Source organism: Heptranchias perlo, chromosome 30 (genome assembly GCF_035084215.1).
Source record: "Heptranchias perlo isolate sHepPer1 chromosome 30, sHepPer1.hap1, whole genome shotgun sequence".
NCBI classification, from domain to species: Eukaryota; Metazoa; Chordata; class Chondrichthyes; order Hexanchiformes; family Hexanchidae; genus Heptranchias; species Heptranchias perlo.
This window is the reverse complement of record NC_090354.1, coordinates 4,858,961-4,874,282: the sequence shown is the minus strand read 5'-3', so window position 1 is coordinate 4,874,282 and position 15,322 is coordinate 4,858,961. Positions and strand designations below refer to the sequence as shown.

At 41.9% G+C, this 15,322-nt stretch overlaps 1 protein-coding gene across 1 annotated transcript in view; it reads right to left on the bottom strand.

Annotated features, from left to right (window-relative positions):
* The window catches only part of LOC137299843 (rho GTPase-activating protein 23-like), a 172,295-nt gene that overhangs the window by 99,353 nt on the left and 57,620 nt on the right, over positions 1–15,322 (bottom strand). Inside the window, exons 3-4 of the mRNA XM_067968766.1 lie at positions 10,575–10,599; positions 4,199–4,291 (exon numbers count right to left, since the gene is read on the bottom strand). Coding sequence (XP_067824867.1) covers positions 4,199–4,291; positions 10,575–10,599 — 118 coding nt within the window. The remainder of the gene's footprint in view (positions 1–4,198; positions 4,292–10,574; positions 10,600–15,322) is intronic.

Sequence of the window (15,322 nt, the reverse complement as noted above, 5' to 3'; positions counted from 1 at the left end):
CTATGGAAGGGTGAGCAAGGAGAGCTATTCACTATGCGCCATGGTATTATTCTGCAGAACTTCTGAGCACAGCTACTAAAGCGGTCTATTTGGCAAAAATGGTGAAACATGGGACAGCGGATACACAATAAAAATATAAAAGTATTATTTTACGTATTCCATATGAAAAATTTCTTCAGGGTAATAGATTCAGTTTTTTTTTTAAAGCCTTACATTATACTATATGTTCTTTTTTGAAAAAATGCTCAGATTAAGAATCGTTTAACAGTCAAACCTTTTAAAAAATATATATATTTTTACACAGGCAGCTTCTCAGTAGGGTTACATGGTGTGATTGCTCATTTTCAGGTTGGCAAGATGTAATGAGTGGAGTGCCACAGGGATCAGTGCCAGGGCCTCAACTATTTACAATCTATATCAATGACTTGGATGAAGGGACCGAATGTATGGTTGCTAAATTTGCTGATGACACAAAGGTAGGTAGGAAAGTAAGTTGTGAAGAGGACATAATGAGTCTGCAAAGGGATTTAGATAGGTTAAGTGAGAGGGCAAAGATTTGGCAGATGGAGTATAATGTGGGAAAATGTGAGCTTGTCCACTTTGGCAGGAGGAATAGAAAAGCAGTATATTATTTAAATGGAGAGAGATCGCAGAACTCTGAGGTACAGAGGGATCTGGGTATCCTAGTATATGAATCACAAAATGTTAATATGCAGGTACAGCAAGTGATTAGGAAGGCAAATGGAATGTTGTCATTTACTGCAAGGGGAATGGAATATAAAAGTAGAGATATCTTGCTACAGATGTACAGGGCATTGATGAGACCACATCTAGAATACTGTGTGCAGTTTTGGTCTCCTTATTTAAGAAAGGATATAATTGCTTCAGAGAAGGTTCACTCGACTAATTCCTGGGATGAGGGGGTTACCTTACAAGGAAAGGTTGGACAAGTTGGGCCTGTATACATTGGAGTTTAGAAGAATGAGAGGTGATCTTATTGAAACATATAAGATCCTGATGGGACTAGAAGGGGTAGATGCTGAGAGGATGTTTCCTCTTGTGGCAGAGACTATAACTAGGGGCCACAGTTTAAAAATAAGATGGAGATGAGGAGAAATTTTTTCTCTCAGAGGGTCGTGAGTCTGTGGAACTCCCTTCCCCAGAGAACGATGGAGGCAGGGTCACTGAATATTTTTAAGGCTGAGTTAGATAGATTCCTGATTAACAAGGGAATCAAAGGTTATAGTAGATAGACGGGAAAGTAGGGTTGAGGTCACAATCAGATCAGCCATGATCTTATCAAATGGCACAGCAGGCTCGAGGGCCGAATGGCCTACTCCTGCTCTTAATTCGTATATTCGTAAATAAACTCAGATCTATACAAGTAAAGTGAGCGTAAAAGGATTCCAAAGTAAAATCATATCATAGGGTAAGCACATTCCTTATAAAGTGAAGGGCAAGGCTGGTAGAAGTAGGGAACCTTGGATGACTCGGGAGATTGAGGCACTAGTCAAAAAGAAGGAGGCGGCATATGACATGCATAGGCAGCTGGGATCAAGTGGATCCCTTGAAGAGTATAGAGATTGCCGGAGTAGAGTTAAGAGAGAAATCAGGAGGGCAAAAAGGGGATATGAGATTGCTTTGGCAGATCAGGCAAAGGTGAATCCAAAGAGCTTCTACAAATACATAAAGGGCAAAAGGGTAACTAGGGAGAGAGTAGGGCCTCTTAAGGATCAACAAGGTCATCTATGTGCGGAACCACAAGAGATGGGTGAGATCCTGAATGAATATTTCACATCGGTATTTACGGTTGAGAAAGGCATGGATGTTAGGGAACTTGGGGAAATAAATAGTGATGTCTTGAGGAGTGTACATATTACAGAGAGGGAGGTGCTGGAAGTCTTAACGCGCATCAAGGTAGATAAATCTCAGGGACCTGATGAAATGTATCCCAGGACGTTATGGGAGGTTAGGGAGGAAATTGCGGGTCCCCTAGCAGAGATATTTGAATCATCCACCGCTACAGGTGAGGTGCCTGACGATTGGAGGGTAGCAAATGTTGTGCCTTTGTTTAAGAAGGGCGGCAGGGAAAAGCCTGGGAACTACAGACCGGTGAGCCTGACATCTGTAGTGGGTAAGTTGTTAGAGGGTATTCTGAGGGACAGGATCTACAGGCATTTGGAGAGGCAGGGACTAATTAGGAACAGTCAGCATGGTTTTGTGAGAGGAAAATCATGTCTCACAAATTTGATTGAGTTTTTTGAAGGGGTAACCAAGAAGATAGATGAGGGCTGTGCAGTAGACGTGGTCTACATGGACTTCAGCAAAGCATTTGACAAGGTACCGCATGGTAGGTTGTTACATAAGGTTAAATCTCATGGGATCCAAGGTGAGGTAACCAATTGGATACAAAATTGGCTTGACGACAGAAGACAGAGGGTGGTTGTCGAGGGTTGTTTTTCAAACTGGATGCCTGTGTCCAGCGGTGTGCCTCAGGGATCGGTGCTGGGTCCGCTGTTATTTGTTATTTATATTAATGATTTGGATGAGAATTTAGGAGGCATGGTTAGTAAGTTTGCAGATGACACCAAGATTGGTGGCATTGTGGACAGTGAAGAAGGTTATCTGGGATTGCAACGGGATCTTGATCAATTGGGCCAGTGGGCCGATGAATGGCAGATGGAGTTTAATTTAGATAAATGTGAGGTGATGCATTTTGGTAGATCGAATCGGGCCAGGACCTACTCCGTTAATGGTAGGGCGTTGGGGAGAGTTATAGAACAAAGAGATCTAGGAGTACAGATTCATAGCTCCTTGAAAGTGGAGTCACAGGTGGATAGGGTGGTGAAGAAGGCATTCGGCATGCTTGGTTTCATTGGTCAGAACATTGAATGCAGGAGTTGGGATGTCTTGTTGAAGTTGTACAGGGCATTGGTGAGGCCACACTTGGAGTACTGTGTACAGTTCTGGTCACCCTATTATAGAAAGGATATTATTAAACTAGAAAGAGTGCAGAAAAGATTTACTAGGATGCTACCGGGACTTGATGGTTTGACTTATAGGGAGAGGTTAGACAGACTGGGACTTTTTTCCCTGGAGAGTAGGAGGTTAAGGGGTGATCTTATAGAAGTCTATAAAATAATGAGGGGCATAGATAAGGTCGATAGTCAAAATCTTTTCCCAAAGGTAGGGGAGTCTATAACGAGGGGGCATAGATTTAAGGTGAGAGGGGAGAGATACAAAAGGGTCCAGAGGGGCAATTTTTTCACTCAAAGGGTGGTGAGTGTCTGGAATGAGCTGCCAGAGGCAGTAGTAGAGGCGGGTACAATTTTGTCTTTTAAAAAGCATTTGGACAGTTACATGGGGAAGATGGGTATCGAGGGATATGGGCCAAGTGCAGGCAATTGGGACTAGCTTAGTGGTATAAACTGGGCGACATGGACATGTTGGGCCGAAGGGCCTGTTTCCATGTTGTAACTTCTATGATTCTATGATTCTATATGAAAATTGTCATATTCATTATATAATTTTCTGTCTAGCTATGCTAATGCAGATATATTAAACCATCTTCAATGTAAAACATTTTAATTTAAGTGGGTTGTGTCAAACAGTAACAAGTTAACATCACACCATTGCGAAGGTGTGAAACAAATATTTAGGTCATGAGATGCCACTAATACAAATGCAATAGAGGTATTACACAGACATTAGGGCCACCAGATGCCAGTAACGTCTGAATAAGCAAATGAACAAAACAATTAGCCTCTGCACCCCTGAGCTAAGGAGGCGAAGATCAGGCAAAGCTGCCTCTCTTGATCACTATCTAGCTACCGTTGCTTGAAGTGTACACATGGGGAGATCAGGGCGAGGACAGGATTGGATTCACCTCATGTGATCAACTCACAAAGTCAAGGCTCATACACGGCCACTTGGTAATGTACTAGTGGGCGACTGGAATTGTATTCCAACAATGAATCATAACCCTCAGAAAAAACTGGCATAAAAGTTAAGTCAAAGTGAAATCAAGAAACCTGAGAAACCCTTTCTGCACGTAGTACATGCCCTGGCAATCGATGACTCACAGAATTTGACTAGATTGGTTAAGTGGAAGTATTAGCACACACTTTCTGGTTGCGTTGGCTTAATCCCATCGAGCGAAGATATAGAGGCACTGTGACTTAGAACAAGCTCATATTACCTGTACATAGCCCAGCTTGATGTGCTGCTCCCCCTTCCTTTACACTTTTAACAAAGATGGTATCCATAGGCTCTGTTCGGCCTTTCTGATGGCCTGTAAAGTAAAACAAGTCCAGTCTGTAAAGTTATCCTGTTAGGGAAACCATTCCACTCAAAAAAATGATACATCAGTCTAGATTTTTCGATTGGAATGCATCTTCAGCAGGATTTTCATCTGCCATGGAGATGAATCCTAACCCTGGGTTGATTTTTTTTCCAGCCCCGGGTCATTAGCATACTAGAGGCCACCTGCACAGCTTCTGCTGGGGAGTCACACCAAACTCAGACTGCAAAACTACTGTGTCAAGCCTTAGAAGGAAGCAAACAGAATCCAAGCTATCTGGAAAATTCAAAAAAACATTTTGTGAACTCTCTGCGCATGGCAATATTCTCAGAGCAATTGCACTGGCCACTCCGAGAGCGATTGCACTGGCCACTCCAAGAGTGATTGCACTGGTCCCCTTCACCAACTTTGAATGTCAGACGCCAAGGCATAACAGGATGCCTTTTCATCCAATATTCAAATAGGGAAAATGGCAGGAAGTATGTGTTGTATATAGGTGGACACACTTTGTGTCGCAGGGCCTGTTGTCTGGGATAAAGATTTGGCTGAGAGGAAGTAGTGGGTAGTAGTTAGGGGAGTGATATTGGATTGAGAAGCTGTATTAAGTAAAATGACCCAAATATATATTCTGTACTTGTTCCATTTCTATTGCAAATCTGTGTTACAGAGCAATCGTCTTTTATTACCAGCTTGCTGTGATTTAAAACTTTTGCTCATATCATGTGACATTTATCATTGTTTTGACAATATGTTAATCATCGTGTTCGACCATTTTAGAAGGGTGGACACGGCAAGAGATTCACATCTGATCCATCTAACCAGTGAGATTGGTCTGTTTACATTAGAGCTATTTACACAGCTTCAGACACCAGTCATAGTCTAATCTTTCCTATGTTTTATCAAGTATTCAGCAGGGGCTAAAAAAAATTCAGGTACATAGCAGATTGATCCCACTAACACCAATAATGTGGACTGCACTTTCCCTAAATGTCACTCCAACAAGTGATCAACAGCTTTTATTTGCTAGATGATCCTCACATAGCTTATTTAAGAGTGCTTCACAAGGAGCAAAGTGGACACCGAACAAGGGGCGAAGGACTTATTTGGGGGTGGGGGTGGCGTGGGGGGAGAAAGAGGAGGAAAACCTGAGTTAGGTTTTCAGAAGTTTTGAAGGAGAAAGTGGTTATAAAGTGAAATGGCTATTGAGGAGAATTCAGGAGCACGGGGGTTCATTGGTTCCAATGGTGGAATAAAAATGGTGGAGAAATGAGCAGCAACCCAGAGTCAAAGGGACTGAAGGTGTAGGCTGGGAAGTTTGGCTGGAGAATATTTCCCACAGATGGCAGAGTGAAGGCAGTGGAAGAACTTGAGGATGAGGATTCTGAACTCGATTTGCAGGGGTACAGGGCAGGGTGTCAGTGTAGTGTGGTAAGGATAGAAGTGATGCATGTGCAGGAGTTAATGTGGGTGAGGACTCAAGGCACCAAGTTCTGGATTTTTGGAAATTTATGAAGGGTGAAGATGAGAGGGCCAGCAAACAGAGCATTTAACAAATCAATCCTAAAAGTGGTGAAAGCATATTAAGGATTTCGGGGTGTGTTCAGGACATAAGTAAACAAAGTCTTGGCAACTGACCTATTGTGCAGGTTAAAGCTCTGTTCAAGGTTAAAGCTCAGTTCAAGGTCAAACAGAACATAAAATTGTACTGGGTTCAGCCCAAGTAGGCAACCAAGGAGGTTGATAGAATAGGAGCCAGGGACATGTAGATGCTGGCAAGTTTAAGTTTTGCCACTGTTGGAAACTGTAGCCCATCCAGGACTTGATGTCAAGACAATTAACAGCTCTGGCTTCAACAATGGTGGCACAGAGGTAGAGTTCAACTTTGACAATATACATGCAGAAGCTTGTTCCTAATATTGCTGAGGGGTAGCATCTAAATGACAAATACGAGGGACCTAGGATGGAGTCTTGCAGCACAAAGGTGACCACACAAACATGGGAAAATTGTTGCAAGAGATTTGGTGGTGTTGGGATAGGTGGGAATAGAATCATAGAATCGTTACAGCACAGAAGGTGAGGCCATTTGGCTCATCAAGCCCTTGCTGGCTCTTTGTAAGAGCAAACGAGTTAGTTCCATTCCCCCGCTCTTTCCCTGTAGCCCTGCAAATTTTTTTCCCTTCCAGTATTTATCCAATTCCTTTTTGAAAGCCACGACTGAATCAGCTTCCACCAACCTTTCAGACAGCACATTCCAGATCATAATTACTCGCTGCATAAAAAAGTTTTTCCTCATGTCGCCTTTGGTTCTTTTGCCAATCACCTTAAATCTGTGTCCTCTAGTTCTCGACCCTTCTGCCAATTGGAACAGTTTCTCTTCATTTACTTTATCTAAACCCTTCATGATTTTGAACGCTTCTATCAAATCTCCTCTCAACTTTCTCTGCTCTAAGGAGAACAACCCCAGCTTCTCCGGTCTATCCACATAACTGAAGTCCCTCATACCTGGAACCATTCTAGTAAACTTTTCTGCACCCTCTCTAAGGCCTTCACATCCTTCCTAAAGTGCAGTGCCCAGAATTGGTAACAATACTCCAGTTGTGGCCGAACCAGTGTTTTATAAAGGTTCAACATGACTTCCTTGCTTTTGTACTCTATGCCTCTATTTATAAAGCCCAGGTTCCCGTATGCTTTTTTAACCACTTTCTCAACCTGTCCTGCCACCTTCAAAGATCTGTACATATGTACCCCCAGGTCTCTCTGTCCTGCACCCCCTTTAGAATTGTACCCTTTAGTTTATATTGCCTCTCCTTGTTCTTCCTGCCAAAATGTATCATTTCGCACTTCTGTGCGTTAAATTTCATCAGCCATGTGTCCGCCCATTCTACCAGCCTGTCTGTGTCCTTTTGAAGTCTATTACTATCCTCCTCACTGTTTACTACACTTCCAAGTTTTGTGTCATCTGCAAATTTGGAAATTGTGCCCTGTACACCCAAGTCCAAATCATTAAGATATATCAAAAAAAGCAATGGTCCTGTTACCGGCCCCTGGGGAACACCACTCCTTCCTCCAGTCCAAAAAACAACCGTTCACCACTACCTTCTGTTTCCTGTCACTTAGCTAATTTTGTATCCATGCTGCCACTGCCCCTTTTACTCCATGGGCTTCAATTTTGCTGACAAGTCTATTATGTGGCACTTTATCAAACGTCTTTTGAAAATAGAACCATGAAGAGGGGTACAGAGATGTCCAAGAGGCAGTGAAGGAGAATGGACTGGTCAACAGTGTCAGTGGTAGAATCATAAAATCATACAGCACAGAAGGAGGCCATTCGGCCAATCGTGCCTGTGCCGGCTCTTCAAAAGAGCCATCCAATTAGTCCCATTCCCCTGCCCTTTCCCCATAGCCCTGCAAATTTTTCCCCTTCAAGTATTTATCCAATTCCCTTTTGAAAGTTATTATTGAATCTGCTTCCACCACCCTTACAGGCAGTGAATTCCAGATCATAACAACTCGTTGCGTAAAAAAAATTCTCCTCATCTCGTCTCTGGTTCTTTTGCCAATTACCTTAAATCTGTGTCCTCTGGTTACCGATCCTTCTGCCATAGTTTCTCCTTATTTACTCTATCAAAACCCTTCATGATTTTGAACACCTCTATTAAATCTCCCCTTAACCTTCTCTGCTCTAAGGAGAACAATCCCAGCTTCCCTAGTCTCTCCACGTAACTGAAGTCCTGCATCCCTAGTACATAGAAACATAGAAAATAGGAGGAGGAGTAGGCCATTTGGCCCTTTGAGCCTGCTCCGCCATTCAATATGATCATGGCTGAACATCTCAATACCATATTCCCACTGTCTCCCCATACCCCTTGATGCCTTTTGTGTCTAGAAATCTATCTATCTCCTTCTTAAATATATTCAGGGACTAGGCCTCCACAGCCTTCTGTGGTAGAGAATTCCACAGGTTCACCACCCTCTGAGTGAAGGAATTTCTCCTCATCTCAGTCCTAAATGTCCTACCTCGTATCCTGAGACTGTGACCCCTCGTTTTGGACCCCCCATCCAGGGGAAACATCCTCCCTGCATCCAGTCTGTCCAGTCCTGTCAGAATTTTATGTTTCAATGAGATCCCCTCTCATTCTTCTAAACTCTAGTGAATACAGGCCTAGTCGACCCAATCTCGCCTCATACGACAGCCCTGCCATCCCAGGAATCAGTCTGGTGAACCTTCGCTGCACTCCCTCTATGGCAAGTATATCCTTATAGGTAAGGAGACCAAAACTGCACACAATACTCCAGGTGTGATCGCACCAAGGCCCTGTATAACTACAGTAAGACATCCTTGCTCCCGTACTGAAATCTTCTTGCAATGAAGGCCAACATACCATTTGCCTTCCTAACTGCTTTCTAGTACCATTCTAGTAAATCTCCTCTGCACCCTCTCTAAAGCCTTGACATCCTTCTTAAAGTGCTGGGGCCTAACCAGTGATTTATAACGGTTTGGTATAACTTCCTTGCTTTTGTACTCTATGCCTCCGTTTATAAAGCCAAGGATCCCGAATGTTTTTTTTAAAAACAGCCATCTCAACTTGTCCTGCCACCTCCAAAGACTTGTGTACGTACACTCCCAGGTCTCTCTGTTCCTGCACCCCTTTTAAAATTGTACCATTTAGTTTATATTGCCTCTCTTGATTCTTCCTACCAAAATGAATCACTTGACACTTCTCTATGTTAAATTGCATCGACCAAGTCTGCCCATTTCACCAGGGTAGCAGAATGATTGATGAGGGGAAGCAAAATGCAGCAGAGTGTCATTGGTGACTTTGAATGTAGACAGCTCCGCTGTAGATACATTCCAAAATGCCTTGGAGGGACTTGAAAGGGAGTGATAAGAGATGAGCATGTATTTGGTGGCAACAATGTATATAAAAAGCTTGGAGTGAAATGGTAGGTTAGTGAAAAGGCAATAGTTTGAGAAAATAGAGGCGTTGAAGGTGGTCTTTGTAAGATAAGGGTAAATGCGATTTCATTTCGAGGATTTCATTTTCACATCGTTCACCTGACGAAGGGGGAAGCCTCCGAAAGCTTGTGAATTTAAAATAAAATTGCTGGACTATAACTTGGTGTTGTAAAATTGTTTACAATTGTCAACCCCAGTCCATCACCGGCATCTCCACATCATAAGAAAAGGGTGGTTAAGAAAGGGCAGAAAATACTAACAACTAAGAATGCTGGAAATCTGAAAACAGACAGAAAATGTTGGAAATATGTAGGTCAGTGAACATCTGTGAGCGAAAAGACTATTTTCAAATGCTGACTGACTTGCTGTATATTTCCAGCATTTTCTATTTTCACGGCATAGATGAATAATCTGTCCATTATCTTTTAAACCAGACAGCATGCAACAAGTGATGATCTGAGTACAATGAACAACATTTTCTGTAAAATTTTCATTCCTGAAAGATGGCTTATTATATAAATTAAACATTCTCTGAAATGGTCTTCTGAATATCACAAATTTTTGAACAATGATACAGTGCTGATCAGTTTACAGAATGATCTTTCTTTTGAATTGTGGATAATTTTATCCGTATTGTATAAAGAGAGCAAGAAAACCAAGACAAATGCACTTAAATTTAAAAAAATATATAAATGTGAAATTGCACAACTTCTAATTTACATACAATCATTTTAGGAACAGCACCACATTCCTCCCCTTCTCTCTCCAGAAACAGATCTAATTATCTCTTGAATTCATTGATACTGCCCTAGTAACTTATTCTAAAAGTTTGGGAAACTTTTGAAGTGTTTTCATATTGGAGTAGATTTTCAATTTGCCCGGCTGCCCATTATAGAAATTGCTCAATTGGTTAATGGCTGATCTGCAATGCCAGCTTTATACCTGGGTAGCAAGTTGAAAATCTACCCCATTGTATCTAAGCAGTTAAATGCCAAACCTAAACTTTTTTCATTCCATGTTGAGTTATCAGCTTTGTGGAAATAACCATCATAACGATCAGTGCAGTTTCATTATAGTGTTGCGTTTCTGGAATATATCGCCACCATAGTCCTCAAAGGGATGATGTTAATCAGTTTCCACTGCAGGAACAGACAAGAACTCTTGGGCAATCTCAAACACATTTTAAAATCAACAAAACAGCCCAGTCTACTTCCTCTAATTAAAGTTGATAACTATCTCCTCCTACACAGCATCAGCTAATTTATTGAGAAATTTTGGATAAGTATATTCTATAAAAAGAATTAAAGCAAGACTCACCTCTTCCATTTCCATTTTCTTCATCCTGCAAAAAAAAAATATTTTAGTTAAATACAACTGTTGCACTTTTTGATTCTAACAATCTGAGCAATTTACTCCTTTCACAACCTTTGAATAAAAGTTCTAAGTGAATTTTTATTGGCCAGCCAAAGTCATTGCAGACTTTACACCTAATAAAGTGAAAATTCAAGCCAGCGCGGATTGAAAGTCAAACCTCCCACTGAAGGAGAAACAAACACTCATTGTTATGGTAAAATATACATTTCTTTTAATTTTTCCTAGTTGTTGGTTGATAGTTTTCACTGACCCAACAGATGAGGAACTGTGTCATAACTGTATTGTGTTTCAGCTCAACATATCTGGTGTTTTATAAGAAATCCCCACTTTCACATATTTGAGTGTGGCTCAATGATGGGAGTGCAAAATTTACTTGTTGATGTTCACTTACGATTGGGTCACGGGTCTGGTAGAATGAGCTTTGCTTTTCTCTGGTTACTGGTTACAATTTGCTCCTAGTCCTTTGTCATAGTCATAGTTAGCTGGCGATTAGATTGATTCACCTCCCTGATAATTTCCCCTTTTCCTATAAGGCGGATAGCTAGTTCCTGCTCGCTGTTTCTCACAGAATGTTTGGCTGACCCCAGAACATTCTGGGCAGGCAATTGTGAACCTACATCACATTACTCCACGGTGCACTACACAAGTACATCAACATTCAGCAAGTACCATTCCTGTCACAATTACAGTGCTGGCACTTAGAGTGACAGTGTGTAAGCAGATCCATTTAGTCCACAGTCTGCTGGTCATGTTCCACACTGCTGCACTCAGCATCACCACTTGAATCCTCAGGTACACTGTTGAGAACAAATTAAACAATGAAGTTTGTGACCTTCATTTTTCCACAAACAGCTCGTTATATCAGGAAATTTACACTCACAACATGCAAATGTGTTGTGAAAATGCTAGTGGAATGCCACCCAAATGTACTCATTTAGCCGCTCTTCTCAGAGATGCACAAATAGTTGGCTTGGAGGTGGGGTAGCAATGTTATTAGCTCCACCATAACACCTGAAGCCAATACAATACCCCAGAATGCAATGCCTGCCCTATTCAGGGACTTGCATGAATCTGACCCTGATCACCCCGCCCACCCGACCAACCGATTTGGACTAGTAGAGTCACACCAGGAAACAGCTTCATGATGAGCATGGTCGAGTGAAGCGACTTTCAAATACCCTTACGTAGAATTATTCAAGGTCAACATAAATAAAACTTCATAAGGATCCAAAGCAAAGGAACAGGCCTGGGTTGCAATTTATGAAGATTAAACAAAACCATATTAAAGGCATTTCCCTATATGCAGCTTTTTGAGAACTGAATATCCTCAAACAGATTCCAAGCAAAAACAGTTCACAGCACGTTATTTATCTAGCTTCTTGTTTAGGAGATAATTATTAATTTAAAGAAAAGAATTAAAGGTTATGAGGATAAAGACTCTTATGAAGCAATATGGTTCAGGGCCTGCTTGGACTACTGATGAGATGCTCTAAATGTAACTGGTCATAATTCTAAGTAGAATTAATTTACTGGGAGTTTCGCTGTTTTACTCATGGGGGTCAAGGAATATCTGTAGTTGGTTCTCCTTTTAGGCAATTGAATGAGTTTTTGTTTTCCTATCTGCACAATCTTCTCTTGGATAATAGTGTGAAGTAATGGAAGCATTCGTAGGCTGATTAACAGTCTGACAGGTCGAGACAGGAACACTCCTTTCAGGAGAATGTTACCACTAAGCCAAAGGCTCGCTCCATTGAATGGGTGCTCCAGAGTTCACAATAAGGCAAAGTGTACAAGGAAACAGGCTTTTTCATTTGAATGGCCCTTTCTCGTTCCACATTTTATGTTGTATCATTCATTAAAATTTCAGTGTTTTCAAAGTGATCTATTCGGGAAACTATTCATTCACATTTAGATCATGAGTAGTATGGATTTTTGAGATGTCAAAAATAATTTTAGTACAATCCCTACTGAACAATGTTAAATTTACTTTAATATTCTATTGTCCCTACTCGCAGCAAGATATCAGGATGGCAAATTAGAATCATAGAAAGTTACAGCACTTAAGGAGGCCATTCGGCCCATCGTGTCCGTACTGGCCGAGAAAGAGCTATCCAGCTTAATCCCACTTTCCAGCACTTGGTCTGCAGCCCTGTAGGTTACTTCAAGTGCACATCCAAGTACTTTTTAAATGAGTTGAGGGTTTCTGCCTCTACCACCCTTTCAGGTAGTGAGCTCCAGACCCCTACCACCCTCTGGGTGAAAAAATTTCTCCTCAGCTCCCGTCTAATCCTTCTACCAATTACCTTAAATCTATGCCCCTGGTCACTGACCCCTCTGCTAAGGGAAATAGGTCCTTCCTATCCACTCTATCTAGGCCCTTCATAATTTTATATACCTCAATTAGATCACCCCTCAGCCTCCTCTGTTCCAAAGAAAACAACCCCAGCCTATCCAATCTTTCCTCATAGCTAAAATTCTCCAGTCCTCATAAATCTCTTCTGTACCCTCTCTAGTCCAATCTCATCTTTCCTGTATTGTAGTGACCAGAACTGTACGCAGTACTCAAGCTGTGGCCTAACTAGTGTTTTATATAGTTCTTACATTCTATGCCTCGGCTAATAAAGGAAAGTATCCTGTATGCCTTCTTAACCATCTTCTCTACCTGTCCTGCTACCTTGAGGGATCTGTGGACATGCACTCCAATGTCCCTCTGTTCCTCTACACCTCTCAGTATCCCTCCATTTATTGTGTATTCCCTTGCCTTGTTTGCCCTCCCCAAATGCATTACCTCACACTTCTCCAGATTGAATTCCATTTGCCACTTCTCTGCCCACCTGACCAGTCCATTGATATCTTCCTGCAGTCTACAGCTTTCCTCCTCACTATTAACGAAACTGTAGTATCTCTAACCCTGGTATAGGAAGTTCATGCCAGTATTTCCCCATAAATAGTGTATATTTCAGAGTGTGAATGATCTATTTCATTACATATGTAAGTGAGGTCACTACCCAATGTTTCTGTCTGCAGAAGTAAATATTTAGTCCCTCAGAGTTCTCTCAGCTGGCTTCCCATCTTCCAATGCAGTAAATTTAAAATCCTCATCCATCAATCCCTCCTAGGCACATCTCTGCAGATTCCTCCCACCCTATAGCTGCCTCCGACTCCAGCCACTTGCCTGGATGGAGGCAGCTGCAACAACACACAAGGAGCTCGACAACATCCAGAACAGAGCAGTCTGTTTGATCAGCAGACCATTCACCATCTTAAACATCCACTCCCTCCATCACTGACGCACCGTGGCTGCAGTGTGCACCATCCACAGGATGCACTGTGGCAACTCGCCAAGGCATCTTCGACAGCACCTCCCAAACCCCCGATCTTCACTACCTAGAAAGACAAGGGCAGCAGATGCATGGGAATGCCGCCACCTCCAAGTCACACACCCCCCCCCCCCCCACCGCCCCGACTTGGACACATATCACTGTTCCTTCATCGTCGCTGAGTCAAAATCCTGGAACTCATTACCTAACAGCACAGTGGGTGTTCCTTCACCACATGAACTGCAGCAGTTCAAGAAGGCTTACCACCACCATCTCAAGGGCAGCTAGGGATGGGTAATAAATGCTGGCTTTACCAGCGATGCCCAAATCCTGAGAATGAATAAAAAAAACTCCCTTCACGAACTTCTCCACCTCTTTACCACTAAAATCCTGCCCAAGACTTTGATCAAGATTTCAGTCATCCCTCACTCCCATTCTGGCTCAGCACCAGTTTTCTTAAACGTGTTTGTGAAATGCATTCCTTTATGTTAAAAGCACCATATAAATGAAGGTTGTTCTATACATGTTGGAACCTATCCTTTAGCATAACAAAAGACAAAAATGATTCACTCAACTATAAGTAAGTTGCAACCTTGTATAATATTTTACAGTGTCAGCCATTGCTCAGTGGTAGCACTCTCACCTCTGAGGGAGTGCTGCATCATCAGAGGTGTTGTCTTTCGGATGGGACGTAAAACTGTCTTGGGTGGACAGAACAGATCCCATGGCACTATTCAAAGAAGAGCAGGGGGGTTTCCCAGCCAGTGACCTGGCCAACATTTATTACTCAACCAACATCACTAAAAAAATTATCTGGTTATTTATCTCATTGTTGTTTGTGGTACCTTGCTGTGTGCCAATTGACTGCTGCGTTTCCCTGCATTACAACGGCGATTACACTTCAAAAAGTACTTCATTGGCTGTAAAGCGCTTTGGGACATCCTGAGATTGTGAAAGGTGCTATATAAATGCACGTCTTTCTTTTACTACGAACAACAGGGGAAGAATTCTATTACAGGTTAAAAAGAAACATAACCAATGCTGGAATTCTGAAATAGCTGATGATGGGCCTTACTTGAAACACTAATCTTTCTCTTTCAAATGCTGACCAATCCCTGGTGTATTTCCAGCATTTTCTGTTTCTATTTAAGTACTCTATTACACGCATTGCATTTTTGTTTGATTATGCCTCTGAATGAAGCATTTTGGGATGTCTTTCTATGTCAAATTTGTTATATAAATGCAAGTTGTTGTTATTATTACGGAATTATCTTTATGCAGTTGACGTAAATGCAGTGTACAAACACATTCGATTCCCCTACCTCAACCCACAAAAGCTGGTGGTGTGAAAAGGCACTGTGTATCAATGAC